Genomic DNA, 1,386 nt, shown 5'->3' on the forward strand with positions numbered 1-1,386 from the left:
GTAAACTAAACAGAACCAAACAACTAGCCATGATTTATAAAAACATCTAGTATAATATGAACAATACAAATTACTCTAAAAATCATATTACTACTACTTTCATTAAAAAATAGTATTTTTTTTTCTTTTCAATATTGTTATTCTTAATCAACTACATTCTGCTGTTTACAAAATACAACATACCATCCTCGAATGAAAAAGTGCCAGCGAAAGTCAGAGCAGTGATTTCTCCGACGCTAAAACCTGCAGCACCAATGCAAGACTCTAGGGCAGCTGGGTTCTCCTCCCGTAGTCTGTGAAATATACAGTGTGATAAGATAGGGAACCATCGTAAGTACTATGAATTTATGATTTATGATAGTATAGAGTAGCAAATGTCATTCTAGTAGTATATATGACATATTAGTTACAAATTCTATGCATAATATATATGCTTAATGACTTGGAAATCTATTACTTAATCTCAGATCATAGGGAAATCTACTACTTAAGTGAAATGTAAATGACAAGGCCAACAATTAGATGAATATTTACTTTTCAACTGCAGCTAAGGATGACACAACGATGGCTGGCTGCTGATAAATGGTTTTACTAAGCTGCTTTAATGGGCCAGAAAGACAAACTTCAAGGAGGTCATAGCCAAGGATCTCTGAGGCTATTTCATACATCTCATTTACATTACGATATTTCAGTAGCTCCTTACCCATTCCTGTGAAAAAAAAGAAGAAGGATACAATAAATCTGGATGATATACAGATTATAGTCTGTGTTCCACTACATACAAAACAGAAATAAAACATTAAATAGCTTGCCTGCAGTCTATGACAGACGATGAGTCAAACATTACTTACCTACATATTGTGTACCTTGACCTGGAAATAATAATACTGACGTTCCACGGGGGTCAACTTTTGGCCTTCTGGAATTCTTTGCTTGACTCTGTCTGCAGAAGGAAAAGAGGAGCAATAAATGTAAATAAATAAATTTGCAAGTGAAATATATAGGGTCACATGAATTACAATTTACATATATCATACAAAATAATATTCTTGCTCTAAGAATAATAATCCATTATTGAAGATAATTATAAAACATTATCAAATATAACAAGAACAGTCCAATACAAAATGTACAATATTCAACTTCACAGCAAAGTCATAAAATAATGTACCCAACACACCCTATTACTTAATAATCACATACTTGAAGTTGCTCTTGTGTGGATAGGGTCCCTCTGTCCATATATCCTCTTGGGTCTGTGGCTCTTGCTCACTGTAGGTTGTTGCATTGTCCAGCAATTCCTTGGGAGACTCCCTTCCATAAGTATCCTCTGTGAGGGTTCCTGTACCTGCCCCAGCATCAAACAAATTCAGAATGATTTTTGTA

The 1,386-nt window shown here is 34.3% G+C and overlaps 1 protein-coding gene across 3 annotated transcripts in view; it reads right to left on the reverse strand.

Annotated features, from left to right (window-relative positions):
• LOC119587779 (probable malonyl-CoA-acyl carrier protein transacylase, mitochondrial) overlaps positions 1-1,386 on the reverse strand; it is a 9,964-nt gene that overhangs the window by 1,598 nt on the left and 6,980 nt on the right. For all 3 annotated transcript variants that reach the window (XM_037936471.1, XM_037936472.1, XM_037936470.1), the window contains exons 3-6: positions 1,204-1,348; positions 852-943; positions 535-709; positions 184-293 (exon numbers count right to left, since the gene is read on the reverse strand). In XM_037936471.1, coding sequence (XP_037792399.1) covers positions 184-293; positions 535-709; positions 852-943; positions 1,204-1,348 — 522 coding nt within the window. The remainder of the gene's footprint in view (positions 1-183; positions 294-534; positions 710-851; positions 944-1,203; positions 1,349-1,386) is intronic.

This window comes from Penaeus monodon, chromosome 23 (assembly GCF_015228065.2).
Source record: "Penaeus monodon isolate SGIC_2016 chromosome 23, NSTDA_Pmon_1, whole genome shotgun sequence".
NCBI classification, from domain to species: domain Eukaryota; kingdom Metazoa; phylum Arthropoda; class Malacostraca; order Decapoda; family Penaeidae; genus Penaeus; species Penaeus monodon.